The sequence below is a fragment of the Epargyreus clarus genome, unplaced genomic scaffold, assembly GCF_041222505.1.
Source record: "Epargyreus clarus isolate Ecla_fem2 unplaced genomic scaffold, WU_Ecla_fem_2.2 ptg000034l, whole genome shotgun sequence".
Classification (NCBI taxonomy): domain Eukaryota; kingdom Metazoa; phylum Arthropoda; class Insecta; order Lepidoptera; family Hesperiidae; genus Epargyreus; species Epargyreus clarus.
This window is the reverse complement of record NW_027332239.1, coordinates 4257155-4284258: the sequence shown is the minus strand read 5'-3', so window position 1 is coordinate 4284258 and position 27104 is coordinate 4257155. Positions and strand designations below refer to the sequence as shown.

General features: G+C 39.5%; 2 protein-coding genes across 5 annotated transcripts; one reads left to right on the top strand and one right to left on the bottom strand.

The window, feature by feature from the left end:
* Positions 1 to 1421: 1421 nt before the first annotated feature.
* Papst2 (adenosine 3'-phospho 5'-phosphosulfate transporter 2) lies at positions 1422 to 8003 on the bottom strand. Of its 3 annotated transcripts, none has more exons than XM_073091696.1 (6): positions 7982 to 8003; positions 5989 to 6374; positions 5198 to 5424; positions 4501 to 4727; positions 3823 to 4004; positions 1422 to 3230 (listed from the first exon to the last, which is right to left on the bottom strand). In XM_073091696.1, the coding sequence occupies exons 2-6, from the start codon at positions 6279 to 6281 to the stop codon at positions 3053 to 3055; spliced, it is 1107 nt and encodes a 368-aa protein (XP_072947797.1). In that variant the 5' UTR covers positions 6282 to 6374; positions 7982 to 8003; the 3' UTR covers positions 1422 to 3052. The 3 variants fall into 3 exon arrangements, with proteins under 3 accessions (XP_072947797.1, XP_072947796.1, XP_072947795.1); XM_073091695.1 differs by lacking the exon at positions 7982 to 8003 and adding an exon at positions 7377 to 7525; XM_073091694.1 differs by lacking the exon at positions 7982 to 8003 and adding an exon at positions 7363 to 7520.
* Positions 8004 to 8408: 405 nt separating this feature from the next.
* On the top strand, positions 8409 to 26951 carry LOC140756248 (uncharacterized). Of its 2 annotated transcripts, XM_073091717.1 has the most exons (11): positions 8409 to 8569; positions 8653 to 9744; positions 10168 to 10419; positions 12341 to 12541; positions 14183 to 14368; positions 16778 to 16918; positions 17707 to 17797; positions 18639 to 18820; positions 19566 to 19750; positions 20492 to 23214; positions 23677 to 26951. In XM_073091717.1, the coding sequence occupies exons 2-11, from the start codon at positions 8689 to 8691 to the stop codon at positions 23985 to 23987; spliced, it is 5328 nt and encodes a 1775-aa protein (XP_072947818.1). In that variant the 5' UTR covers positions 8409 to 8569; positions 8653 to 8688; the 3' UTR covers positions 23988 to 26951. The 2 variants fall into 2 exon arrangements, with proteins under 2 accessions (XP_072947818.1, XP_072947819.1); XM_073091718.1 differs by having other exon boundaries at positions 8411 to 9744; positions 16790 to 16918.
* Positions 26952 to 27104: the final 153 nt, after the last annotated feature.

Below are 27104 nucleotides of genomic sequence, written 5' to 3'. Positions count from 1 at the left end.
ATATTAAATATTCTATGTATAGTTTTATCTATATTCTTGGTTGGTCTTTCGATCTTGTCTTAATTTGCACTTGAGATTTTAAAGCTTTACCGTACAATGCTAGTTATTGCAATTCAACACCCGGTTTAAGTAAACAATCAATAATGTTATTTGTACAGGCTCCTTTGCAAAGTATGTAAATATCAATCGTTATGATTGCTTTTATTAACCTTTATTTCGAGTGACAAAAATATACTTATTTACCTTATAGTTAGGCATGTACTATGTATGTGTAATTTTTTATGTTATTATTTGAAATGTTCCAATTTTATGTAAGAGTATTAATTTTGTCTTGTGTTATGATGACTTTATTATAAAACATGTTCAGAATCGTATCGAACATTTTAACTTTAACTATCAATACATAACACATGTGGCGTAATAATAAATTTATTAGCTGTTAAAATTACGAGTGACATCCGAACATTAACGGAAATACACGAATGATACCGCCGTCTTTTTCGCTCGCACACGTTCGACATTACCCGTCTTGCTCTTATTGACGATTATTCATGATTGTTGCAATATTCCGCTCGAAAAAGTTATAATGTTCAAGGTCTTTATTTGCCTAGTTGTTCCCACAAAACATTTGCAAGGGGGCCAACTGTCTACACGTTAATGACAAATAACCTAGCTTTAGGACCATATACCAAAGAGTTATTGTAAAATAAATGCGAGAGATAGTTTAAGATGGAGCGTATTTAATTTCTAGTGTAGTTAAACCTTGTGACCTGTGTAACGTTAATTAATTTGACCAATATTCCCATATTGACTCGTATATGGTTAATTTGTATCATAAATCAATCGGGACATAATAAGTATGTTGTTATTTAATCATGGAAGTGAATCCATTAAACTTGAATACATGAAACACGCACTCATTTAAAATGCGCTAATGACTGTCTACTGAATTGTGGGTATCAAGTTATTGTTGCAGAAAGTTGTGGTATATTATTAGAATTAAAACGAATGTATAAGAGAAAGCCCAATGGAATTTGGCCGTTTCGGTGACTAAGTGGAACGGGGTATATGACCTAAACGAATGAGTTGTTATTTTGAAACAACGCCATCTAGTTATACTTTTTGTTAAATTGAATTATACATACATACTTATTATATTTCGATAAAAAATAACATAATTCTTGACTAATAACGACTGATCAGTTATCACAAAAGCATAAGTAAATTTTCTTACTTTTGTCGCCTCAAAAGTAACTATGCTTTAATCACGTAATCATCTTCATTGTCATAGTAATTGTATAAACCAATGGAAAATAGTGTCTTAATAACATTCCAAGTATTCAAACACTTTAAATTTGGACACTTTTGTATGAAAATGATTAGATTTGTAAGATTTTGTACATACAATGAAATAAATGTCATTGATATAAAAATGTATTTTATTTAATTTCATTCCACTGTTTTTTTGTCTTAATACATTTGTGACTATTACTATTATTTCTCTAACTAATCTAGATAAATAGACGATTGACTAAATATAATACTTAATTAATTTACAGTTACAAATATTTTTACAAAATTATTGTAATAAAATCTGAAACTAAAAATGTAGTTAAAATATTACAACACTTATGAAACCTTAATTTAGTAGATATATTCTATTCTATAATATATACTACAATCCGATTAATGAAAATTAGACAAGTTTTGAGTAAATATTGCATTGAAAATAAACGAATGAAACGGCAAGTAGTTATAATTATATTGCTAAAAATGTTATCCGTGCGTCCATGTCATTTGCGTCCTATAATTTTATAGATATTTTTCCTGTCATTTGAGCAAAACACACCATGCTATATAATTGTATGCAAACATAATTTTGAATTCTACATAACACTTTAATCTGGGTGCAGTGCAGTGGATCCTTAAACAGAATGATAAACATATACCTATTTATTTCATGTTTGTGACAATGTTAAAAATGCAAAGCATATGAATAATAATGAGACATTTTTAAAGAAATAGCTGAGTCATCTAAATCATTTCAATTCGGAAATCCATTATATTATGAATATACTACTCATATTTTTATTTTAATTATCAAAAACTTATAATTCGTCACGATAAACTTAATACTAATAGGAATTATCACAATTTCCATTATATAATACAATTTGTAAATTATTTTTCGTTTCTATAAGAGTGAAATATTATTTATTATGAATATTTATAATACTCGAATAATATTATACAGAAGTAGCAAATATGTTTCATCGCAGACAGAAAATAAAACGTGTTACCTTGAAATAAAAATCAAGCATCCCTTTATACAAAGGCAAAGGTTATCCATACACATTCTAAAATTTTTGGCATGTATAAAAAATGCGTCAACCCAGTAAATGGGTTTTTAATAAGAAGTAAACCTTAGCACAGATTTGTGAAGAAAAGGGGGGCGGAAGGTTCGGTTCGCCCCGGGCCCCTTTCCTAGGGGGCTTAACCGTTGTAGAGTCAATTATTCTGATGCTGATGTGGAGTTTTTATTGTTCACATACCCTATGTGGTAGGGTGATACATACTCCATGTATAAACAATATACCATCATACTTATCACACTTATTGGCGAATTGTAGGGAAGTAGTTTTTATATCAACTTTAAAAAAATACCAATGGGTATGCTCTTAAATCCCTTAATGCTACCAATTGCCAATGAGTAATATAATCTGTTTGCGCAAACATAAGGCTTACCCAATTTCATAGTCAAAATCTTGCATTAAAGATTTCATCTATTAACATATTATGATCATTGCCTGTACCTATTAGGTTTATGTGCTCAAGCATCAGCCCAATAATTGAATTTTAGTAAATACCCCATGGACTGGATACCACTATTTACCTGTAACTATGACCATAATTACAATGCGAGTAACGGGCTTATTTTCAGAGATATCTGGCTTATTTTCGACGATATCGGGCATATTATTAAAATTACAAAAACAGACATAATATAACACAAACACACTCACAATAGAGCCAATCTCCAAGTTTATACCAATTAAACAGTATCAGCGTACATTTTAGTCTTCATCTTCAGGTACCTATATTCAGATTGGTAGAAGGATTGCACGAAGGTCCAGCAGCGCCGCAGTGGAGAGGGCACGTGGCCGCGGCGGGTCTTGCTGTAGTGATTCAAGTATATAGCTAGTACTACTAGCATTCCTGACCAGGCATATCTGTAAAAAGTGGTAGTTGTTTTTTTAACACATATGTGCATATTAGATATTGATTATCACTTGCGTTAACGATGAAGGAAATCAACGTAAGGAAACCTGCACACCTTAGAAATTTATAAAAAATAATGGGCAGAATTGTAATTTTTTTTATTTTTAGTATTTGTTATTATAGCAGCCATTGAAGTACATGCATTGTGAAAATTTAAATTTTCTACCTATAACGGTTTAATCGATAAAGCGAAATACGTCAAAAAATATCGATTTCTTGGCGAATCCCATTAATTTTTATTTTTTTATTTTTAGTATTTGTTATTATAGCGGCTACCTTCATACATACTCTGTAAAAATGTCTATCTTTTACGGTTTAGGAGATAGAGCCCTATGAAAGAATATATATAGAAGAATAGACGAACAGACGGACAGACAGCGGAGAGGTAGATGTAGAATCATAATGTGTATTTCAACATTAATCATCCTACTCAGTCATTCAACTCCTGACGTCACCAATACGCATAGTCAAATTCGGTGAGTGGACAAAACTTCCTAGGGCTAGACATCTAAAAGGAAGGATAGATGCATAAAATCTACTTACTGGAACACAAAAGGCTTGCTAAACAGCAAGAAGGACACAGCGATGGAGAGAGCTTTACGAGCGGTTGTCACCGTGACCGCCACGGCGGCGCCACACAAGCGCACCAGCGACAACACCGCTTGCAGACCCAAATACCCGCTCACACTAAGCAGGAGTATGTTTGTGTACATTGTCTCGTAGTTCTGTAAATTAAAAAACCTAATGTTACCCCTAATTGCACAAAGGTTTTTTTGTATATATATAATATAGGAGTAGCAGACGAGCAAGCAGTCCACCTTATGGTGTCTACTGCTCTCCATTGACATCTGTAATCAACCCCAGACAGGATTAGATATTGTAATAGAGCTCTTAATGAAAACAGTTTTTAATGACTGATTGTCGTGAAATATTTATTCTAATTTGTAATATAGGACTGTAAAAGACAGATATACAGAATCAAAGGAGTAAAAACGCTTTTATTGTATTTTACCCAGTTTATAGTTGTCTTGTATAATTTTATTTAAATGTGTAAACTTTATGAAGTACTATACCTTATTAACAACCTGTACTGTAAGTAATGTACTTATTTCTGTCTTTGTCCCTTTCTCCTGTTCTTTCTTTGTTTCTTGCCAACTTTCTTCTTTCATTCTCCACCATTTCTTTCTTTTTTTAATTTAATAATAACTATTCAAGCATTACCCTAGCACAGTAGCTGAAGCCCTCCACGAGTACCCCACTGAACCCAGTGATGGCGAGCAGGTAGAGGGAGGCGATGGCGTATGAATAAAACACCACTTCGTTGTTGCTCGCCTGGAACTGCTTCATCGCCTTCTCTTGCACGTTGCCGATGATAGCGTCGCATAACAACGCTAGCGATATCACCAGGACTCCGACTATGTCGAAGTTTGGTGAGGTTTTGGCGTCAGCTGAAATAATATGTCAAAGAAATATAACCACTATGTGTACATGTATTTTTTTTTTTAACAAAGAGCGAGATTTGACAATTTGTAGGCGACATAAAATATCATGTACATTTTTGGCAGGTAAATCATTGAATAGATTGAGATTAATAATGGACAGAAATGTGATTCAATGTTAATCCCCACACCAACATTCCATCTATCTGGGATTTGTCAATTTGTAAACTCAGTGTGATGTTGTAAACTTACATCATTGAAGACTCTTAGGATTGTCCAATCATTACAATGTTTTCACACTATTTACATAAATTAAAATACATAGGCTTATGCATGAATGTCTACATTTTTAATTATCATTCCAAAATTAGATGTAAAATTTATATTTCTTAAGATGAGGACCATTTAGATAACATTATTAATAATAAGTGGTACAGAACATATAAGTAGATATTTTTTTTTATTAAAGAAATACATACCAAGTGTAAACATAGTGAGCCCGATACACATAATAATAGCAGCCACATAGTCCAGGAAGTTATATCTCTTTCCCAGGATGATAACACTGCCAATCATGACTGGTATTAGTTTACAACTCTTGAATATCAGCTGTGTCGGGTAGTTCAGGTAACTGAGTGCCAGGTTTGAGAAGGACATGGTCCCAAGAGTGAGTGCTGCTAAGATGGCATAGGTCCTTAATGGTACCCTGTAATATAAATATTTTTTTAATAACGCTTCACACTAATAACCCCACAGTAGGATTCCCTGTGCCATGGGTACCATAGACACCCACATAAACAATGACATTAACACCCAGACCAGGAAAAGATTCTAATTCTTTTTATTCAAATTTCTCCCCTGCTGGGAACCAAACCCAGGATCTCTTGTATGGCTGATCGCCGTGGTCACTGTACCATACAGGTTGCTATATAATATTACATTATTATTATTACAAGCTTTAATTAACATGCTTTATTCGTTTGAATTTACAGGATAGTATCAACTGAATTTCCAAAAAGTTAACCCTGATTGACCTAAAATATTTCTAATGTGACCTCATTCTGAGAAGAATGTGAAAAACAAAGAGATGTTACTATTTAATTTGGATGTGCGTTGTAATGTGTGCAAGTCAGTTAACCTTTTGTTAAAAAATATTTATGCATTATTATATAATGTTAATTAATATAAAAACTTTATTATCATATCAGCTATTATCCTTTTTTTGAATAAAAATATAGATTAATGGAACAGAATAAGCATTTATACTCACTTCCGTTTGATAGGATTCCTTATTAGAGACTCAATAAAACTGAGTAGTGTTGTTATTGCAAACTGAACAAAAGTTATATACAGGCTAACAGGCTTCACTTCTGGCACAGAAAAAATTAACTCTAAGAAATAACCATATGCTAAATAACATATAAATACAAATGCTGAACAACATATAAATTGAACTAGAGGGCTATATGGAGTTATATCGAAACATAGTATGTTAATCTCTGTCTTCTGACTCTCTCTGCCATTGGGCTCATCAATCTTAATAATTGTTTCTTTAGAAGTCATGGTTAATGGTTTCTATCACAGATGCTTGCTTTGTGACACGATTACTATCTTTAGGTATATAGGTTACATATTTTGGCCTTCCATGCTTTAAACCTGAAAACAAAATATTACACACAATAAAAAAATAGTTAAATCAGCAAATGTTAGACGCATAAGTGTAGGATTCAAACTCTACAGGGCTTGGCACCCATTAAAATTTGTAAGGACCAATCTTTGATGGGTGCCAAGAGTAGGATATAAAATGTTTGACCACAAACATGTTTGAGTATGTCTGACACGAATTAAACCCACCACAGACATTACATTATTAAAACAAAAAGATTTTTTGAAAAGTTCACATACATCACTTATGAAGTTGTTTACATTTATCTCATTCCAAGAACATCTGACTTGGCCAACACTTAATTGGCTGGCATAGAGACCATTGTAATTGTAAAACACACACACATACACATACCCCTTTAATACACACCAAGAGTGATTGTGTTACAATCATGACACATAAGCTGAGAGAGACATAACAGTCTCCTATTTCTGCTTAAGTACCACATCTTGAAATTCTGTATTCCTTTACATTAGTTATTATATAAACCGAATAGTTTATATATGATGAAAACTTTGTGACATTTAGGTTAATGCATGGAATTTGCCTTTAATAAAATTAACCAATTCTATCAAATTGAGATTGTATATATGAAATATTTACAAGTATTTAACTGTAAATGGGCACATAAATTCTTATAAGAAAAGTTAAAACAATAATCATGCTTTAACAAACATATATTAATTGTAACACTAAAGTAAATCATGTACTATGATATATAACAACGAAATAAAACATTTTAAAGTATTCACTGCTATTGTAACTAAGCAGTGAATACTTTGCTTGCCTTTTTACCAAATGTGAAATAATAAATTACTATAAAAATTGGTTTCACCAGAAAATAATCAATTGTTTATCATACCGTAGCTTTTATGGAACAAGATTAAATTACATGGCAAATTAAAAATAGTTAAATTTATAAAGTGGTAATTGGAATATTGCTAACCTTATTCCAACTAAAAGTTATATATAGATTACCTTAATTTAACTACCTTTAAAACTATTTGCCCTGTTGAATATGATTTATCAAGATTATTATTTAAAGCATTTTAATTAACCACAAACCACAATTTATTGATTCGCTACTTAAATAAATATTTGCCACATGACAATTCGCAAACTTGTCAAATATCATATCAATTGTCAACTGTCCAACTGTCACATAGATCCTCAGAGTAATGACTATAGTCATAGATCGATGTACCACAATATCGATAATATCGAAAAATACAGCAATATTGATATTATCCTATTGGTTTTGTCGATTTGTAAAAACAATTTTCACTACGATATTAACATGTAGTAAAGATATTAAATGTTTTATACAGTAATATAAGTACATCGGTGTAATAAGAACGCAATTAATAACAATTTTCCAACCTTATTTTCGAGAAAAAGGTTCTCGTACTTATATAATTTAAGACTTATTGATAATTTCATTATATCCCATAAAATTTTAGATCATCAATCTATCGACCTTTCGATACTTTTAGGTCATATATAAACAAATATCAAACTAACCAACTTATGTTATTTTTATTTTAGAGAATTATTTTTACATTATTCAACAGTGAATTATAATCAATGTCTTGCATACCTACGATAATCAACAGTCAATAAATGTCCAAAGTTGAGAACCTCTATTAAATTTATGTCAACAATTTTCAATAAAAATGTTACCAACTTACTTCTTGAAAGAAATCTACTATATGGTAGGTTTTGTTGCGAATGATTAAATATTATCACGTATACGAAAGTAAGCTGCGACTTTGGAATACAATAAATTTATTGAATAAATATAAAATTAGGAATAAATGTATAATATAAAGCATATGAACTTGTGAACCAGTATTTTTTTTTAAATGTCAAGATCAGCTGATTTTAAGATATTCTAAATAATTCTAATAAGTATTATAGAACATAATCATTGAAGTTACTTCTTTGAATATTTAAAAACAGTTTGCAAAATATAGTCATTTTGTTAAGTTTCGTAACATCAACTTTAGTTTATTACATAGAGTATGTTATTGCCAATAAATGGTAACTTCGCCAAATTGGTAACTTTTTAGCGAAAGTGTCAAGCCACACTTTTCCGTGTGGTTAACAAACAAATAAGTGAAATATCTTGCATTTTAATGAAAATCCGCTGTTTTTTTGCGCTTCAGTGTTAATGTTACGCATTAAGGCGTGTGTGTTTGTGCCGAGTTGAGTTTCACAATTATCAATAATCGGTCGGTATCATTCCGTGTAACTCGTGTCGTTTTGCAGATCGCATAATCAAGCTGAAAAACTGGATCTGCTACAATGATGGATTCGGACTCGTCCGGCGCGGACTTCTGTAGGTTCTGTAGGTCCGAGGCGACGTCGGACCGGCCCTTGTTCCACCCGTGTATTTGCACCGGCTCGATAAAATGGATCCATCAGGAGTGTTTAGTACAATGGATGCGATACTCACGGAAGGAAATCTGCGAGCTGTGCGGCCACAGGTTCTCGTTCATGCCGATTTATTCGCCAGATATGCCGCGACGGCTGCCGATACGCGATGTGGTCGGCGGCTTAGTTACCTCCGTAGCCTCTGCCGTGAAAGACTGGCTACATTATACCCTCGTAGCGCTCGCCTGGCTCGGCATAGTACCCCTAACGGCGTGTAGAACGTATAGATGCTTGTTTTCTGGATCACTGGACCCAGTGATATCTCTGCCCTTCGACATCGTCTCCGCTGAGAACCTCGCCAAGGATGTTTTTTCTGGTTGCTTTGTGGTAACATGCACTCTGTTTTCGTTCATTGGTCTGGTGTGGTTACGAGAGCAAATAATGCATGGCGGTGGTCCAGATTGGATGGAAAGAGAAAACCTGCCTGCTCCAGCTGCAGAGGAACTTCCATTACCTGATAACAACAATGACCATGTCCATGAAGGTGCAGGGGATGATGGGGGTGCTAGAGAAGAGGGGAATGGAGAAGCTAACGAGGATCCGCTGGTTGGGGATGAACCAAACTGGAATCCAATGGAGTGGGACCGTGCAGCTGCTGAGGAGCTGACCTGGGCACGATTGTTGGGTTTGGATGGATCCATGGTGTTTCTAGAACATGTTTTTTGGGTGGTGTCGTTAAACACCCTTTTCATAGTTGTGTTTGCCTTCTGTCCTTATCATATTGGCAAGTTGGGGGCTGCTATGGCTGGGTTGACTGCAGAAGGACCGTTTGCTGGACCCTTGACAGCGCTAGCTGGATATGTGCTGGTGGGAGCAATCTTAGCTGTTCTTCATGGTGTAGCATCGCTACTGAGGCTTCGGAGTGCAAAGAAGGCTCTGGGATTTTGTTATGTTGTTGTGAAAGTTGCCTTGCTGTCGGTTGTGGAGGTAAGTTGACTTTTTAATTATTTTCATAAATGTTTGATGTTTATGTCACAATAAGTACTATTAAATTAGTAATAATTTTAATGTTAAAAAAAGTCTGTTTAAGAATCACATAATATCTGCCTTCAAACATGTAATAGAATATGGCAGGCATGATTATAGTATGTGGAATTGTAACATGAAAATATTTAGCAAATATGAAACTATCAATAAACAAATGGTCTGCCAACATTTGAAATAATAAAACTATTAACCACAAAATAACATCTGTAACATTGAAAATTCATCTCTAGGGTGAGCTTATTTATTTAAAATGCATATATAATGTTGATATCTTACATGTTTTAAAAATTCTTTATATTACATTTAATTGATCATATATGAAACTTGATCATGTCCTTTGACTAATATTTGATATTTTTATAGATTGGTGTAATCCCATTAGTATGCGGATGGTGGTTGGATCTCTGCTCTCTTGCCATGTTTGACGCAACACTCAAAGACAGAGAGGCTAGTCTCCAAGCTGCCCCCTGGACTCTCATGTTCATCCACTGGCTCGTGGGCATGGTCTATGTGTACTACTTTGCATCATTCATTCTCCTGTTGCGAGAAGTCCTGAGACCAGGGGTGCTATGGTTCTTGAAGAACCTGAATGATCCTGATTTTAGTCCCGTGCAGGTGAGTAATAAAAGGTATTTAGACATTTGATTTCAAAAGACATAGTCTGTAGTCCAACTGCAGTGCTAGCAAGTCAACTGCCATGTTAAGTTTTGTCATTTAAGTTTTTTTTTAAGATACAAATTTGTTTTTGTTGTAAACAGATTTCAAATTTTTACCTAATATTCAATGCAGTATGCCTATGTGTCACTACAAAAATGACTGCTTAAAATCAGTTGAACTTCATAATACAACCTAGATCATATCATCTTTAAATGATCAATTGTATGTACTAATTTTTGAATATACCCTTAATTATTTTATTTCATAAGGCAAACAGTTCAAGCCTTTTTTCCAGGTTAAAGATATGTATTCTAAAAAAAAAATTTTTAAAAGAAGCAATATTATATCTTTCAAACATCGATTTTTTCTGAGAGATACACCTATACCTACGTTTTAAACTTATCTTGGTGAATATTTTATTTTAATGTATTCCTGTTTTTTATTTAGGCATTATATTCATGTAGACATTTATGAAGGTCCTTCTGAATAAATCAAGCTTCTTTTCTTATACAGATTTGAGAGAAAATTTACACAAATTATTCAGTTTTTTTTATATCAAAATCTGTACCTTGAACTTTGCAAGGTACAAACAGAGAGGTAATTAATTTCAGAGTCATTATGTACAAATGCAAGTTTATTGAATACATTATTTTGCAAAGACTTTCCTCTATACAGTTTCTCAATTTATGTCTATTATTAAACAGATATTTTCATAGCAAAATCTAATATCTATTGCTCCATATTATGACCTGTTTTTATCAAAGATCCCGCTAAAATCTAATCAGACAAAGTTTGAGCTTTTAAATAGGTATATGTAAGCAAATTATTTTAAAATCTAATTCTATTCTCTGTCTGGTAGTGAATTAGGAAAAAATATTATGACTGAAATTTTTGTAGTACTTCCATATAAAGAATTGATAATGAGTACATGGTGTCCATGTAAAGTGCATATTCAATATTTATTTTAATAATAGTAACCATATACCTACTTCACATATTTAGTTTTACATACAATTCATATAAGTAAGCTTTTTTCTTGTAGATTATGTAAAATGAAACAAATTAAAGTGCATTTATGGCTGTTAATTTGCATGCAAATTAAATTCACCTTGTAATTTCTGGTGTTAACTATTTTATTTACCTATACTGTGTTATAATTTGCCTAGGAAATAAAGCATTTGAATAAAGTATATGTCATCTATTTAAAAGTTACCGAAATTTACCAAGTTTGGGTTCTTTAGCTTAGCAATCTAATGTTTACGTTTGTAAGCCTGTCTGTCTGTAAAAGTAGTGTTAAGACTTATAGGATAGATTTTGATGCAAAGATGAAAGACTTAACAGGGATGACATATGATCATCAAAATGTGATTAAGTTTATTACTAGAACTATCTGATTATTTATTAAAACAGAATAGAATAGAATTCAAAGTACCATATATCGCATATGCAATCTAAAATTCGTGTTCCCAAAATTACATATTATATAACTTGATTAACTAAAGACTATAATCTGAAAAGGCATAATTTCTCTTTAAACCTTTTTCTTGTATTTCATAGTGTATGAACGACAAGTAAATACGAAAACGGCCCTTATTAATTGCGTTTTTATTTAAACAACGTAATAATATAGTTCGTTATTTAATAATTTACTACTTTGTATTGACTAATCTGTCCAATTTTAGCCTACGAAGATCTAAATTTGTCAGAATTTCTGCTCTGAACATGCTACCTTCTGATTTCAATCTTTGGTAGGCAAAACATCGGATAGATTACTAATAACGGGCGTTAATCGACTTTATTCTTTCAAGTATTAAACGAAATAAATCGGATGTCAATTAAACGCTGACTCTATTCAAACTAATCTTCAAACACGTTTCAGGAAATGATCCACCTATCTGTGTGGTCGCACTTACGACGGTTGGTGGTGTCGGCGATGATATTCGGTACTGCGGTGCTCTTCATGCTATGGCTGCCTATCAGGGTGATCAAGGGGTCGTTACCCGGGTTCCTGCCGTACGCTGTCGCGGTTCACACTGAAGCACCGGTTAATGAGCTGAGCCTCGAGCTGCTTTTGCTGCAGGTGAGATTTATAACCAAGTCACCTGCCCGCTGCCCGCTCTTGCCCACAGGGACGAAGCTGCGTTAGTGTGCCCTTACGTTGCTACAGAACATATGCTTGTAGTTGTGTTCGACCGCATTGGCTGTCTGAATACAGCTCCGCGCAACAACTTCAAAGAGTACTAGCAGTTTGGCGCGGTCTATATCAGGATATAAAAGTAACCTGGTCTTGTTTTGTAACTTATATATTAATAGATTATTTTTAATGTGCATATTTCACTATTTTTAGTGCATATTTGCATGCAAACTTCGTCATTTTGATTGTACATATAATCCGATGTCTAGCTTATAAATCTAGTTGTTTATACCCTTGAGTGGATGCATTTCAATGATTCTAAAATATGTGTTAAATATGTAGAGACAGCGTCGCCACTTCTCATATACTTAAATAAATTGCATAAGGAAATATGTTTAAATATTCAAAGGTCAGGTAATAAAGGTATGTTATTTTTATCATTGTTCAAAACATCATAAAATTATTTATCCATCAGATTTTCGTCTTATTTAAAACAATTATTGTACTATAATCATTTGTTTTTCTCACACTACAAATTTATTAATGACTAGCTGACCCGGCAAACTTTGTACCGCCTCCAAATCAATTTATCAAATATATTTCATATAAAATATAGCCTATGTTACTCGTGGATAATGTAGCTTTCGAATGGTGAAATAATTTTTAAAATCGGTCTAGTAGTTTTTGAGCCTATTCATTCAAACAAACAAAGTTTTCCTCTTTATATTAGTGTAGATAATATAATTTATATCTTAGTTTACAAACTGTATGTGAAAAGATTTTATCGAGGTTGTTTTTAATTTGAATAACATTTATCCATTTTTACTGTTAAAACGGTTGTAAGTGCTCCTACTGTGTTGAATTGTAATGTTATGCGTTACATATTATGAAGAGAGATAAGACTTTGTGCGTCAACTGTATTTATGTTTGATAAGTGTTGTGCTCCGGTCCAGAAAAAAAAGTTAAGGTGCTAAATATCAGTATCCAACATAGTCCTCCATGATAGTGATGTTTCTTGATCAATCTATTTCTCAGTTAGGATTGATGTCTAATTTAGACTTGGTTATAGGGCTCCATAAGTTGTAGTAACCAGTTTTTATAAGGTGTTTAAGTACTTGCGCACCGAAGTCGCGGTCTGTGGGTCTGAGGTGCCCTCTGACAAAAATAACACGGCCAATAGGTCGAGTGTCGACGAAAATAATACGTTTTTGCCCTTCCTCTGTCCTAAAATATTCTGTCGCCTTGATATGAATTCGATTTTGTCGTTTCATTACATGCCGCATGCCGGATCCTAAGTCGTAATAAAGTGGGATTAAATATTATACAAACGTAAAAATTATAGTATATGTATGTTGCGTTGTAACCAAAAAAAATATTAAGTTTGTTATAGTCCGCGTCAAACTGATGTTGCGTTGTAACAAAAAAATATTAAGTTTGTTACAGTCCGCGTCAAACTGCTAGTCCGCTCTGAAGTTGTTGCGAGGAGGTGTAGTCATACAATTTACTATGGCGACGCGATTCATTTCTATATTCAGAGCGGACTAGTAGTTTTACGCGGACGATGCTTATTTTTAATTTATCGCACAGGTAATCCTGCCAGCTCTTCTCGAACAATCGCACACCCGCACATGGTTGAAGGCGGGGCTCCGGGCGTGGTGCGCGTGCGCCGCCGGGCTGTTAGGGCTCCGGTCTTACCTCTTGGGAGAGGCTGCGAGGGACAATGAGCCCCATCCTCAGCCACATCCACCCCATCAGCTGGGCGCTGCGCATCAGGTGAGTACAGACTATTAATAGATTTTTTTAAATTTTTAACATGGAAAATTATTACATTGACATAGTCTTTATGTTATGTTCACTTGCAATAAAGATGGTTTAAAATAAAAGAAACCCTCTATATAATATTTTTAACATTCCTGCTTAAGAATTAATAAGTATAATTAAATTTTACTAAAGATTGTTGCTGTTGTTGTTTTATCTTAGGTGAATTTGAAGAAAAAATAGTTTAATTTGTCTTAACCTAAATTTATATTTTAACTGAAATTAATTTACGTGTTATTTGGTATGTAAGAGGTACAGACAATGTTAAAATAGTTAACACTTTATATTTTAAAATTTTATGCCACAATTTAATCCATACAAGTAGATCATAGTTTTGGCACATAAATGCATGCAATGCCTGTTTGTTGCCTTATGTAATAAGTTTGCAAAGCAGATATATGATGAAAAATTTGACCTTTAACTCTTCATCCCCGATGATGCAGGTGCTTCCAACATAAACTATAGAAGTTGATAATTTGTTGTTTACGAATATGTAATAAGGTTGCTAAGTATGATTATAAATTTGACCTTAAACTATAACTAAAAGGCTAAACTATAGGGTTTAGCCATTTAGTGCTTTCACATATCTATTTTAAGGTACCTAAGAAGAGACAGATATAATGAAAAATTAGCCCGTTTATCTACGAGGGTACGTTTTTAAGTTCGCGGAATGAGGGACAAGGAGCGAAAATAAAATGTCAAAATTATTTTTCTTTTTCTACATATTCTCCTGCAAGACGAATGCATTTTTCAGATCTTTGTATTAACTTATTTAAACCCTCATAAAAAAATGTTTTGTTCTTGTCGGAAAAATACGAGGAAATTGCGTCCTTTACTTCTTCGTCTGTAGAAAATTTCTTTCCACGAAGCTCTTTTTTCATTTTTGGAACGAGATAATAATCGCTGGGAGCCAGGTCTGGACTATAGGGTGGGTGATTTAAAATATCAAAGCCCACCTTATGCAGGGCAGCCAGTGCAATACGGCTCTTGTGTACGGGCGCATTGTCGTGCAACAGCAGGACACCTCTGGATAATTTTCCTCGTCTTTTTTCTTTGATGGCTTCTTTTAACCGCTCCAAGATTGTTGCGTAATATTCTCCGGTTATAGAGACACCTTTATCTTTGTAATCTATTAACAAAATTCCTTCTGCATCCCAAAAGACTGTCTCCATGAGTTTGCCGGCCGATTGTGACACCTTAAACTTTTTAGGAGGTGCTGTACCCTTTTTATGCCACTGCATGGAGTCTTGTTTAGACTCAGGTTCATAATGGTGAACCCAAGTTTCATCTCCAGTAACAATTCGATTCAGTACAATATCCTTATCTTCTCCACAGAGGTTCAAAAACGCACGGGAACATTCAACGCGCTGTTGTTTCTGAGGCGGCGTGAGCATTCTCGGCACCCACCGCGCGCTGACCTTAGTCATGCCAAGATGGTCATGCAGAATTTTAAAAATGGTTGTATCCGATACTCCAACCATTTCTGCAAGCTGTTTCTTCTTTAGCCGAGCATCTTCCAGTACTAATTTTTCGACTTCCGCTATAGTTTCAGGAATGGTCACTTCAACAGACCGTCCTGGTCGTGGGTCGTCTTCAAGTGAATCCCTGCCTTGCTTAAAGAGGTTGTTCCACTTGTAAACCATCGTTTTTCCAGGGCAAGAGTCCCCGTAAACCGATGACATCTCTTCCATTATGATTTGCACAGACTTTCCTTGCTTGGTAAGGAACTTTATAACGGCGCGATGCTCGATTTTCTCCATACTTCCAATTTTCTTCCGGATTGAGTTGTTTAATTGTCGATAGTTTTAAAACTAATGATGCAATTGTGATAAAACTTTATATTTATACTATTTATGAGTCACTTAACACGTACCGCCCTTAACGAGCCCGCTATCCCCCCTCCAACCCTGCCATTCCGCGGACTTAAAAACGCACCCTCATATTTTATCATAGATATGTATAGATATCTCACCGCCTTGTAATTGGAGGAAGCCATTAAATGGTTTAAACGGTTGACAAATTCCGCCGTTTAATGGTTGTCATGGTGTAACTTACGTGGAACAATGCCGACATGCGCAGTTAGGTGGTGCAAACACACGAAATCAAAGAAAAAGTGCGGAGAAATATCGTTTTATTCGTAAATGATCGAAAAACTACATTTTTTAAATATTTCTCAAACACGAAAATAGATGACATTTTTACCAAATTTTATATGCATATATAGTAGGTCTGAGAATCGGCTACTATCTATTTTTCATGTCCCGAAGCGATAAGGGTTGTTCATGGTTAACATTTTTATATTTATATAGCAACACGTTTGCCGGGTCAGTTAGTAAATGTATATAAATAATAACCGTGCACCAGTTGCGTGCGCAGGCGCTGATGTGGCGCGAGGGCCCGGCCGGCTTCGAGCCGTACGTGCGCGTGGCGTGGTTCCCGCTGCGCCTGGCCGCGCTGCTCGCGCTCGTCGCGCTCTCGCTCGTGCTCGCCAGCGCGCTCACGCTGGTCAGTCCTCACATATATAATATAATACATATGCATGCCATGTATGTATACACGCACATAATAGAATATGAAGGTGGTAGAAACCTTTGTTGTTCGACTCCGGCGGCACCACCGCCACATCTATTTCTACCTAATAACAGCAGTGTTGTGCTGCGGCGCTGCTGTGTTCCGTATTGAAGGGTGTGGTAAGGGAGACAGACTTTTCTGAGGCGTTCCAGCTTGGTCCTCAGGGGTGGCGGCGCATCTGTGGCCGACCTCAGGAAGGAATATCTAATCCTATCTGGGGTTGATTACAGATGTCCATGGGCGGCAGTAGCCACTTACCATCAGGTGGGCTGCATGCTCGTCTGCTACTCCTATATTATAAAAAAAATATATACAGATCCCGTCACACGCAATAGTATAAACGCTCAGAAACAAATTTACACTCTCACTAAAACTTATTTAGTTTTTCACCTATTTTCATGTTCCCAAACACACACGTCACACTCACATATGCATGCATACACACATACAAGCAAGTAAACACGCACATACATACCAAAATTTCACTTGGACGTTTTATGTTAGTGGTATGAGTATACTTATATATACGGACACTCGGACACACATGCATGCACGCAGACACGCACCTTTAAACACACACACACACACAACTTGACGGAAATTTCTTTTCACGCACACATACATGTTTCTTCAATGTCTTGACATCCACCTGTAAACTACATATATAAAAAGCCGCGATGTGACTTATAAGTAATAAACAGAATTTAATTTCAATGTAACAGGTAATACCAGTAGCTATTGGAAGGAAAGTCATGGCCCTGTGGCTACCAAAAGCGTCAGATGGCGTGCATGAACTGTATACTGCTGCTTGCGGTAAGTAATTTATTTAACTAAATGTATATTTAGATGTCTGCGTTTTACAATATTCTAAACAACATATAAAGGGATTAGCCATGGATCATTCTAAGCTCGTAGTAAATATTATCAGAATCCTTTTAAATATAATAAGACTTGCTAAATAATTTTCTTCCCGTTTGAGTCTTTTGTGACACCAAGTAGAAAGATTATGCCATAGTCCACTGCGCTGGCCATGTACGTATTAGTAGACTACACATACTTTTGAGAACTTTTTTAATGATCTCACAGATATGCAGGTTTCCTCACGACGTCTTTCTTCACTTTAACAGTCATAATTTAAATTGTAATAAGCACATTCCTTTCAAAATTCAGAGGTGCACGTGTGGTATTTAAACGGATCCCCGCGATCGAAAGGCTTGGAAAGTTGACAACACACATAGATAAAGTATTCATAGACATTTTTTAACACGATGTTATTATGAAGGGTTGTGATGAGATAATTTTATTATTTGTAGGCATAGATAAGTATAGATATCTCACCGCCTTGTAATTGACGAAAGCAGATTGACAAATATGTCAGCCATTTAATGGCTGTCATGGTATAATTTACGCGGAACAATGCCTATATGTGCAGTTAAGAGGTGCAAAAACACGAAATCGAAGAAAAAAAATTATAATATAAATTGTAACACGCACATAACTTTCGAAATTCAGAGGTGCGCATGGTGGTATTTAAACGGATCCGCTCGATCGAAAGCTTTGAAAAGTTAACAACAAACATAGATGAAGTATTCAGACATTTTTTAATATGATGCTATTATGAATGGTTTTGATGTGAGTACTTTATTACTTGTAGGTATGTACGTATGCTGGGCGGCTGGCAGAGGCGGTGCCCTAGCCGCCGGTTGGGCGAGAGGCGGTCGTGCCGCCCTAGTGGCCCGGGCGGCTCTCTGGGCGCGGAGAGCCGCGAGAGCCGCCCTCGCCGCACTGGCTCTGCTCGGCCTCGTGCCGCTCATGTTCGGCCTCTTACTGGAATTGGTGAGTTTATATCCGTTGTATGTGTGTAAACGACTTCAAGGTCGTTTGAAGCTGAATAAAGAAAGTCATCAGCGGCAGTGACAATAATTAGATGACAGCATTTATTTATTTATATATTTATTGTAACACTAACACAAAGTTAAAGTACAACAAGGCAAACTTAATGTCTGATGTCATTCTTCTACTAGTCAACCCTCTATAAATGGAGAAAATTTGCAGCATCCTCGTTTACAAATTCCTGATATAAAAAAAATCTTACTGCTCAAATTGTTTTAAAAGATCAAGCCTGTCATACTCAAATTGTATGATCCTGTTGTTTAAAATAAATTAAATTTTGAAACAAATGTGGACATACATCCCCCTCAAGGGATCACCAAAAAGGCACAGGGACAGGTGCCCCTTCGAAGAGATTTAAATATCGTTTTACACATTTATACTATTTGGCTAAGAGAGGCAGTTGCCATCTTCCCCTCCCTTTAGAAATGCAAAAAACACCACTCCATCCATCAGCTGCCTTCCCTTGAATATTCGGCGGACGGACGCTCTTGCTTAAAAAATAAACCATTTGTACTCAATTTGTATGTCCTTATTATTATTCTATTTATTTATTAATGCACACAAAATCTCAATATATAAGAGAGTTTATATTTAAAATTTAGTGCAAAGGCACTGCTTATTTCTTAAGAAATCTCTTCCAGCAGACCTGCGTTGGAGATTGGTTAACACGTGGTTATCATTGTTACAGGTCCTGGTTATTCCTCTCCGAGTGCCGCTGGAGCAATCCCCGGTGCTGTTCGTCTGGCAGGACTGGGCGTTAGGCGTGCTGTACACGAAGATTATGTGCGCGTTGACCATGATGGGGCCGGACTGGAGTATGCGACGCGCCATCGAAAAGGCGTACCGTGACGGGATTAGAGAGATGGATCTCAAGTGAGTGTTTTATCTCGTGTTTTGTAACTCATACTATTTGCGCTACTAGGATAAAAGAAAGCATTGAAAAAATGTTTTTAAGCTATTGCATAGCTTCTATCGCGGGTCTTGAGCGTGGAGACCGAATCCAGAAATTCCGTAACGAAAAAAACCTAACACCCCCCACTCCGACCGGCACAGCGGTGATACTTTTTAGTAGCGATCTGTGCGCCCCGGGGCGCACACGCCAGTTGACGGGTTAATGACTTTTTGAAATATCACGCTTGCAATTTGCATAAGTTGATACAAAATGCCATGCAATAGCTTTACCGCGGCAGTCTCCGAGTGCCACACGTATTTTTTTTAAATAGTATAGTACTTCAAATCGGAATTCGATTATGCATTTAAAAATATTTCAAATATTTGAGGTTTAAACTGGCTGCAGTTGAGCTGTTCAGAGTGTATGTGATAAAGTCATGTTCTTCAGATTTATTTTGTGCGAGTGAATGTGCGTTGTTTCATAAATTATACTATCGTTTTGTGCACCCAGCTCAGATTGACCGCTTCGTTACTCGTTACGCTCGTATGTATAGTCCGCGTAAAACTGCTAGTTCGCTCTGAATATAGAAATAATCGTGTTGCTATAGAAAATTGTATGACTACACTTGTTCGCAACAACTTCAGAGCGGACTAGCAGTTTGGCGCGAACTATACATACGTACATAATACGTACATACTGTATATGATTCTTATGTTCGTCAGGTTTATCCTGCGCTCGGTGGCGGCGCCCCTCGTCCGCTGGCTGGGGCTGGCGCTGGCGGTGCCGTACGCGTTCGCGCACAGCGTGGCGCCGCTCGCGGTCGCGTCGGCGGCGCAGCGCAACCTGCTCGCGCGCCGCGTGTACCCCGCGCTGCTGCTCGTGGCCGTGGTGGCGGCGCTCGCCGTGTTCCAGGTGGGTGCGGGGCGCAGTGGTGCCGTACGTTCGCGCACAGCGTGGCGCCGCTCGCGGTCGCGTCGGCGGCGCAGCGCAACCTGCTCGCGCGCCGCGTGTACCCCGCGCTGCTGCTCGTGGCCGTGGTGGCGGCGCTCGCCGTGTTCCAGGTGGGTGCGGGGCGCAGTGGTGCCGTACGTTCGCGCACAGCGTGGCGCCGCTCGCGGTCGCGTCGGCGGCGCAGCGCAACCTGCTCGCGCGCCGCGTGTACCCCGCGCTGCTGCTCGTGGCCGTGGTGGCGGCGCTCGCCGTGTTCCAGGTGGGTGCGGGGCGCAGTGGTGCCGTACGTTCGCGCACAGCGTGGCGCCGCTCGCGGTCGCGTCGGCGGCGCAGCGCAACCTGCTCGCGCGCCGCGTGTACCCCGCGCTGCTGCTCGTGGCCGTGGTGGCGGCGCTCGCCGTGTTCCAGGTGGGTGCGGGGCGCAGTGGTGCCGTACGTTCGCGCACAGCGTGGCGCCGCTCGCGGTCGCGTCGGCGGCGCAGCGCAACCTGCTCGCGCGCCGCGTGTACCCCGCGCTGCTGCTCGTGGCCGTGGTGGCGGCGCTCGCCGTGTTCCAGGTGGGTGCGGGGCGCAGTGGTGCCGTACGTTCGCGCACAGCGTGGCGCCGCTCGCGGTCGCGTCGGCGGCGCAGCGCAACCTGCTCGCGCGCCGCGTGTACCCCGCGCTGCTGCTCGTGGCCGTGGTGGCGGCGCTCGCCGTGTTCCAGGTGGGTGCGGGGCGCAGTGGTGCCGTACGTTCGCGCACAGCGTGGCGCCGCTCGCGGTCGCGTCGGCGGCGCAGCGCAACCTGCTCGCGCGCCGCGTGTACCCCGCGCTGCTGCTCGTGGCCGTGGTGGCGGCGCTCGCCGTGTTCCAGGTGGGTGCGGGGCGCAGTGGTGCCGTACGTTCGCGCACAGCGTGGCGCCGCTCGCGGTCGCGTCGGCGGCGCAGCGCAACCTGCTCGCGCGCCGCGTGTACCCCGCGCTGCTGCTCGTGGCCGTGGTGGCGGCGCTCGCCGTGTTCCAGGTGGGTGCGGGGCGCAGTGGTGCCGTACGTTCGCGCACAGCGTGGCGCCGCTCGCGGTCGCGTCGGCGGCGCAGCGCAACCTGCTCGCGCGCCGCGTGTACCCCGCGCTGCTGCTCGTGGCCGTGGTGGCGGCGCTCGCCGTGTTCCAGGTGGGTGCGGGGCGCAGTGGTGCCGTACGTTCGCGCACAGCGTGGCGCCGCTCGCGGTCGCGTCGGCGGCGCAGCGCAACCTGCTCGCGCGCCGCGTGTACCCCGCGCTGCTGCTCGTGGCCGTGGTGGCGGCGCTCGCCGTGTTCCAGGTGGGTGCGGGGCGCAGTGGTGCCGTACGTTCGCGCACAGCGTGGCGCCGCTCGCGGTCGCGTCGGCGGCGCAGCGCAACCTGCTCGCGCGCCGCGTGTACCCCGCGCTGCTGCTCGTGGCCGTGGTGGCGGCGCTCGCCGTGTTCCAGGTGGGTGCGGGGCGCAGTGGTGCCGTACGTTCGCGCACAGCGTGGCGCCGCTCGCGGTCGCGTCGGCGGCGCAGCGCAACCTGCTCGCGCGCCGCGTGTACCCCGCGCTGCTGCTCGTGGCCGTGGTGGCGGCGCTCGCCGTGTTCCAGGTGGGTGCGGGGCGCAGTGGTGCCGTACGTTCGCGCACAGCGTGGCGCCGCTCGCGGTCGCGTCGGCGGCGCAGCGCAACCTGCTCGCGCGCCGCGTGTACCCCGCGCTGCTGCTCGTGGCCGTGGTGGCGGCGCTCGCCGTGTTCCAGGTGGGTGCGGGGCGCAGTGGTGCCGTACGTTCGCGCACAGCGTGGCGCCGCTCGCGGTCGCGTCGGCGGCGCAGCGCAACCTGCTCGCGCGCCGCGTGTACCCCGCGCTGCTGCTCGTGGCCGTGGTGGCGGCGCTCGCCGTGTTCCAGGTGGGTGCGGGGCGCAGTGGTGCCGTACGTTCGCGCACAGCGTGGCGCCGCTCGCGGTCGCGTCGGCGGCGCAGCGCAACCTGCTCGCGCGCCGCGTGTACCCCGCGCTGCTGCTCGTGGCCGTGGTGGCGGCGCTCGCCGTGTTCCAGGTGGGTGCGGGGCGCAGTGGTGCCGTACGTTCGCGCACAGCGTGGCGCCGCTCGCGGTCGCGTCGGCGGCGCAGCGCAACCTGCTCGCGCGCCGCGTGTACCCCGCGCTGCTGCTCGTGGCCGTGGTGGCGGCGCTCGCCGTGTTCCAGGTGGGTGCGGGGCGCAGTGGTGCCGTACGTTCGCGCACAGCGTGGCGCCGCTCGCGGTCGCGTCGGCGGCGCAGCGCAACCTGCTCGCGCGCCGCGTGTACCCCGCGCTGCTGCTCGTGGCCGTGGTGGCGGCGCTCGCCGTGTTCCAGGTGGGTGCGGGGCGCAGTGGTGCCGTACGTTCGCGCACAGCGTGGCGCCGCTCGCGGTCGCGTCGGCGGCGCAGCGCAACCTGCTCGCGCGCCGCGTGTACCCCGCGCTGCTGCTCGTGGCCGTGGTGGCGGCGCTCGCCGTGTTCCAGGTGGGTGCGGGGCGCAGTGGTGCCGTACGTTCGCGCACAGCGTGGCGCCGCTCGCGGTCGACATAAAAGAACAGGTGACCGCGCTACATGTGGTCCGAATGCGTACCGCAAATGGTCGAGGTTTGAGCTCCTACAAGAAAAGAACCTTACACATATCGAACGAGTAACCGCTGACAGGTACCGTAGACAAACAAATACGTAGTAACATTAATATGTACCCCGTTCCATTGCAGCAGATAAGAAAGCGGTGCGATTAAAAATTCGCTGTTAATTGGTGTGATCAGGTCTGCAAAAACGCAATAATACTGATTAAAATAGTATTAGTATTATTGTATTGTGAGAACGTCTTGATGATTCCAAAGAAGAGAAATAAAATGAAGTGTCCCCCTCCTTGGGAACTGTGTAGTGTGAGAGTTAATTCATTACGTTACATACCTACATATGACAATCTCTCACCCGCAGATCCGTCAGTTCCGCAAGCTGTACGAGCACATAAAGAACGACAAGTACCTGGTCGGGCAGCGGCTGGTGAACTACGACCACCGGCGGCACCGGCAGCCGGTGACGCAGAACTGAGAGCAGGACGTCATGCTACGTGCGTGGTGGCTACTGATCGCGGCGCTGCTGGCGCTGGGCGCGCGCGACGCGGTGCGCTGGGCCGTCAGGCGCTAGCTGCGGTACTGCAGGGCGAGTGTGTGAGGGGGGCGTGTGTGTGTGGGGGGGGCGTGTGTGTGAGGGGGCGTGTGTGTGAGGGGGGCGTGTATATGAGATGATATATGAGATACGAGATAATCTCGATGGACAAATTAAATTTATTTTTTGTATGGGAAAAGAAGGAGTTTATGGGACATGCGATTTAATATTCAATTATACTTTCGGAGAAAAATTAAACAATTAAATAAAATTGAAGTGTCGTGTTTGTCTATAAATTAGCAGCTGTTTTCTAAGCTATGTAAATAATATATGCTAGTAAAATATAAATTATGCTTAATTGCCCGTTATAAGAAATAAATAGCTATTTTAATATTTTGCTTAACATGTTTTGATGTCACTTCAATTTTATAAAACATCCGTTCCCATTTACATCTGTACTTCGTGAGCCGTAAACCTGATTTATTTATTTTTTAAAGATTTACGTTTCGTAAAACGAAAACGATAAATCTTTAGAATTTGTGATTCGATTTTATCCATGTTGCAATAAAATAAAATGTACTCATTTTCTTCATTCATGATTTACACATTGTTTTAAAATATGTGGCACAAACTGTATGATCAAATGTCTCTCTCTCACACGCACGTACGCACGCAAGGTAATGAATAAAATCTTATGAATCTAAATTGACACACATTTCACATCCAATGAATCGAATCGTTAAATCGACTCAGAATGGTCTGATGTATACATATTCCCTGCAGTACACTGTGTCGGATCGTATCGGAGATGACGTCATAAATCAGTATCCACCATCATATAGATGTGACGGAACGTGTGAAAAGGACAGGCATATGTTATGTCCTGTTTCACTTCTAGTTTTTAGAATTTAATCAGTGAGTGTACGTGACGCAGACTGAATTGGACTTACAGAACATTGAAATATTTGAGTGTGTATAGTGATTAAATTCTAGCACAAGTTTTGTTTACAATATAATTTTATATATGTAACGTCCTCTATGATTTCTGGTAAAATTTCTAGGTGAGGATAATAATATAATTATATGTTATATTATAATTATGATAAATAATAAATTGAATACGTCTAAGGTATAGTTTATAGATAGTGTCTTTGCATTGTATTAATTATTTAATCCTTTCTAAAAATGTAGGCTTTCGACTTTTCTGTATATATAGATTTATATGAACATGTATTCGATGATATATTTATATAGATATTGATGTCGTATTGATAGCCCTTCTCACACGTTCCTTTGTTATAATGCCGTCTTTATAAATGCTATGTGTTAAGTACGCTTGTATTAATACTTATACTGTTCATGTTTATTATGTTCGCGCATTCGGCAAAAATCTTTATATTATTTCAATAAACAATATTATTTTCTATTGTATGAAATAACAATGCTATAGTTTGATCTGAGGTCTAGCATGCTAATGTGACAAAATTCGTCGAATAATTTGCCGATCTATGACAAGTATGTAAATGGCGCGCACGAATATATACGCATATTCCTTTGATACCTGAAAACCGATATCGCGTCCAGAACGGACGAGGATTCTTGGACGAAATTACATACCTACATACTAGTAAATTTATATATTCGTATTCGCGTTTATTCGTCCGCGTTCGGCGAGTATCATGTTTGCATCATAAGAGACATAAGTAGTAATTCGTCAAATTTGTCTATTTGAAGAAATTTGTCACCTAATCCTGCTACGGAATCCGATTTAGTCTTCCCCTATTATTCGTAGATTTTAATATGACTTTGTATTTAAAGCGATTAAAAGTAAAATAATCTATTTTTGTCTTCTTAATCCTCATTTTGCTATTTAATTAAGATATTAGCCATAAGATCCAACAGTGTCAAAGTGATGAGAAGTTTTTGCCGTTTGCGTGAATTTGTCTATGGAGAATGCACTAAATGGTTTTGGGAATAATTTTCGAATTTATTCTCTGTCTGAGAAGCTAGTAAATTATGTGAATTATAAAGCCTTCCTCCATTTCCTTTGGGCTTAATTAGCGTATCTTAATTTTAGGACTTCAAAAGTATGTCTAATAATTTTCCCTCCACACTCATAGTATCAGAAGTCATACGCTTTGACTCAAACGGGCCTCTAAATGTATGACAAATTACTAGCCGGGATTCGAACTCTGGACACTGCGCGGACATTATCTTAACATTACGTTACCCTAAGTGTTTCAGTTAAATGCTAGATTTGAATGTTTAAAATATAAGTTCATGGTCTTATATTAAAGCTCATGTTGTTTTATATAAAACTAAGTACTGATTGGTTACGAATATGTATGTGTGTACACAATTATCAATGGTATTATATAATTATGTTGATGACTAGTTAATCACGGCTACGACTCGCCTTGTGAGCATTTTATGGGAACTTTAGGATGAAAAAGGATAAAAATACTTGTATAAACAATTGAAATTTGGGTGAAAATATGAAGTCAATCCATCGAAGACTTCGAGTTTTTTGGACACAAACATGAAGTTTTTTTTTAGGTTTCCGTAACTGAAGGGTAAAAAAGGCACCCTATTTCTAAGCTTCCGCTGTCTGTTCGTCTTTTTTATATATAAAAATTAAACTCTATTATAATACATGCGGATTTGGAATGATATGATATTTTAAAATCACATGTTGGAATGCCTCATGTATGCTTATCCATTAAGCGGGCACAAATCAACTAGTCCCACAATTTTACGGCAAAATTTCTTGTCGATCAAGAAAATAATTCTTGAGAGTATACAGGTGATTTTTTCAAGTATATGCGGTTAGGAAAGTCCGAATCTATAAGGATTATAAAAAAAACTGAAAGGAGCTAAGAGGCCTGTATTGATTCGCCATTGAATTGTTTCGCTTATAAGAATCAAGTTCTGCGAAGCAATAATACAACAATAATACAAACTAGTAAATAAATAAATGAAAAAAAAAATAGGTAAATGAAAAGAATCATTTTTAACAAAATATTTTTTTACTAATATGGTGATAGCTATGTTTCCGCTATTTCTCATTTAAACTTCGCATGTCATCGTCAAAATCGGCCTTTTAGCACTTTCGCAATTGTTCGTTTTGTATTTGGGTATCTACGCATACTTGAAAAAATCACCCTGTATAAAAAATATGTAGAAGACATTAGTGAGAATTGGACGTTGGCTAATATATTATTATAATTGGATGTTATGTAATAGAAAAAATATAATTT

Coding starts and splice junctions, on each gene's coding strand:
- Papst2 (XM_073091696.1), bottom strand. CDS start 6,281: ATGACTTCTAAAGAAACAATTATTAAGATTGATGAGCCCAATGGCAGA. Junction 4,005..4,500: donor GCTTCAGCTACTGTGCTAGG/GTAATGCTTGAA, acceptor TTTAATTTACAG/AACTACGAGACAATGTACAC. Junction 3,231..3,822: donor AGCAAGCCTTTTGTGTTCCA/GTAAGTAGATTT, acceptor CACTTTTTACAG/ATATGCCTGGTCAGGAATGC.
- LOC140756248 (XM_073091717.1), top strand. CDS start 8,689: ATGATGGATTCGGACTCGTCCGGCGCGGACTTCTGTAGGTTCTGTAGG. Junction 16,919..17,706: donor TCGCCAGCGCGCTCACGCTG/GTCAGTCCTCAC, acceptor TCAATGTAACAG/GTAATACCAGTAGCTATTGG. Junction 18,821..19,565: donor TCGGCCTCTTACTGGAATTG/GTGAGTTTATAT, acceptor TCATTGTTACAG/GTCCTGGTTATTCCTCTCCG.